The 2500-nt window shown below is 42.8% G+C and overlaps 1 protein-coding gene across 3 annotated transcripts in view; it reads left to right on the top strand.

The window, feature by feature from the left end:
- The window catches only part of LOC137971346 (uncharacterized), a 122311-nt gene that overhangs the window by 23151 nt on the left and 96660 nt on the right, over window positions 1–2500 (top strand). For 2 of the 3 annotated variants that reach the window (XM_068818174.1, XM_068818173.1), the window contains exon 10: window positions 1–1103. This exon is cut by the window's left edge and continues 386 nt beyond it. The exons of the other annotated variant lie outside the window; for it this stretch is intronic. In XM_068818174.1, coding sequence (XP_068674275.1) covers window positions 1–84 — 84 coding nt within the window. In that variant the 3' untranslated portion in view covers window positions 85–1103. Of the gene's footprint in view, window positions 1104–2500 lie in introns of those variants that run through there. 3 annotated transcript variants of the gene reach the window in all.

The raw sequence follows: 2500 nt of genomic DNA, 5'->3' as shown, positions 1-2500 counted from the left end.
GTACTCAACCTCTTCCGAACTCGATCCACGATTGATTCGATCAGCGGCAATAATAACGAGATCACAGAAAGCCCACCTTGGTGAGAACTACGAGCAATCTTAGCAGTGCGACTCAGACATCAACAGTGTAACGCGAATATTTCTTACTGCTGCTGCTGGAAACACACGCGGCCCAAGGTCAAAAAATGAGTGCATTTTTTGAACGTTCCTTGCTATGCGGGGACGGCCAAGTTTGAGAATATATGGATATAGCGGATACCTTAGAAATGCACTTTATAAATAACAAGTTTTATGCGAGCAACCGTAGACGGCATTCGTTGGATCAAGCTAGTGGTCTGATCTTTGTAATGTAGAAACCAAAGAAAACAAGAACAGGAACCGATTAAAAAAGACTGTTATTTTAATTTTGTGTGCTACATTTCCCGCACTGATCAAGTTGCCTTTTTTTAACGCTCACTGCTGGGTAGTTACGTTGTTTGCAAGTATTCTAAAATTTAAATGTAAAACACATTTTAAAAAACAAAGGTCCGCCAGCACATCAATGTCAACAGATGAAGTTTGGTAGACGCCGATCATCCGAGTCAAACTTAGACTGTTTGGACATATCTGTCGCATTCTGGCCCCAAACATTATCTTCCTTCTAATAAAATCGCTTGCTCTGAATCCTTTCCGAATACCGAGCTTGCTTGTGAAGATATATTTGGGCAAATGGAACTAACGATGAATACCCAAAGTTCACATAAATTTTCGTCATCTACGTCAACTGAAGATATGTAAGATAAACGACCGTGACTTTAACATCTTCAGTTCCCACGGCCTGCTCCCGTCTGACCTTGTAGCTCAGTCGGTAGAGCGGCGGAGATCTAACCCGAAGGTCGTGGGTTCAATTCCCACCCTGGTCAGAGTTTTTCTCTTTCCTTGTGTGGGCCCATTTCCATCAGTAGGGCTAACGCTCACATGGTTCATATGGGATAGAAATCTAGCACTTCACATTACCCTCTATTCAGTTAACTCTGAAGATATGTAACTCGGGCTGTGAAGAACTCTTTTATTTATTTCTTTTCATTCGGTAGTAGATCAAATAAATGTGCTACGTAGTCCGGCTCATACGAAAAAACACTTTGCACGGTAGAGGTAGAGGTTTTCGCTCGGGGCTCCTCACCACATGGTCGCTGTGTGAAATTAAAAGAAAAAAAAACATTAAAAGCAAGCTGAACGAGCCATAACATCAAGTGAACCCGGTGTGGCCAACACATCACCCATGGGCACAACCATTTTCAAGCCTATCTGAGTCACTGCGTTAATGCTTCACGTAAAAAGCTTTCCTCCACACTGCCATTCAGTACAGGTCAGAAGACCATAGCTCATGCATGCCACAAGTGTCGATCTCTATCATTTGGACTTGGCCTATCAGGATACTGAATTATCTCAATTCAGAGTAGGGGTCCCACTAAATTATGAACTATCAGATTGGACCTGATAACAACAATGTCTCTGGTTGGTCTGCAACCAAGGGCCGCACGAGGTATTGCTCTGGAAATACAAAAAAATACGCAGTGCGCATGCGTACTTGTGTGGGATTTCAGTCAAATAAACGTTGATGATTAGCACTACAGTAAATGAAATACATTTTGTCATGTTATAGTGATAAATGTCGAATAAAGATTCCGTAGAATCCCAAGCTGCAGACGAGAAAACGGCTAGGGAAGAAACATGTTTGCACTTCTAGTGTCGAGGAAATTAGGGGGGCTTACAACTTGTCAGAATAAACAGGTTGGGATGACCGGTGAATAATGGTAACAGTTTTTCCAAAACCAGCAAACCAGCCCAACGAGATGGTACTTACGATGAGAGACGCGAAACTGGAAAATCTAGCAAATGATAAGAAAGGGTGCTTTCCATTAAGCCAAAATTTCCGGAAATTTCGGGCTGAAGTCAAATGTTTAGGGCTTGTGACGCATTACAATTTGGTGCATTTGAGCACATGAGTTTCTCAGCCACCACATAGTTTGCAATCAACTGCCAAAATGTGTTAGATTCAACGCGCTTCAGGCATGAACACACGACTTCAGAGACTCATGAAATATTTGCGTTCGACAAAGAGGTCAACGTCGTCTACTTTTCTTCATCAGGGGAAATATTGGAATCAGTCGCTGGTAGCAGAGGAGAATTTGTTTACGATAAAGCTGGATAAATCAGCAGGCAAGTGCAACTGTCAGCTAAGAGTATTCGTTGCTTCCATCGCCAAATGACAACAGCCCAGAAGAGTAATGGCCGCCGCACACACACACCCATTTTCATTCCCAGGGTCCTCTCTCTTCCTAATAGAGACCACGCGATAAAAACTTGGCTCTCGTATACAAATAAAGCCAGCCACATCGCCGGTGCTGACATAGTGTGGGGAAATTAAATCCCGCACAATTATAGATCGCGCAAGGAACAAAATACCGCCACGTTTCCCTCTCAAATCTAGCAGAAGCCGTCTTAAAAATAGACAATA

The sequence above is a fragment of the Montipora foliosa genome, chromosome 9 (genome assembly GCF_036669935.1).
Source record: "Montipora foliosa isolate CH-2021 chromosome 9, ASM3666993v2, whole genome shotgun sequence".
In the NCBI taxonomy this organism is placed as follows: Eukaryota; Metazoa; Cnidaria; class Anthozoa; order Scleractinia; family Acroporidae; genus Montipora; species Montipora foliosa.
The sequence above is the reverse complement of the archived record's forward strand: the minus strand, read 5'-3'. Positions and strand labels throughout refer to the sequence as shown.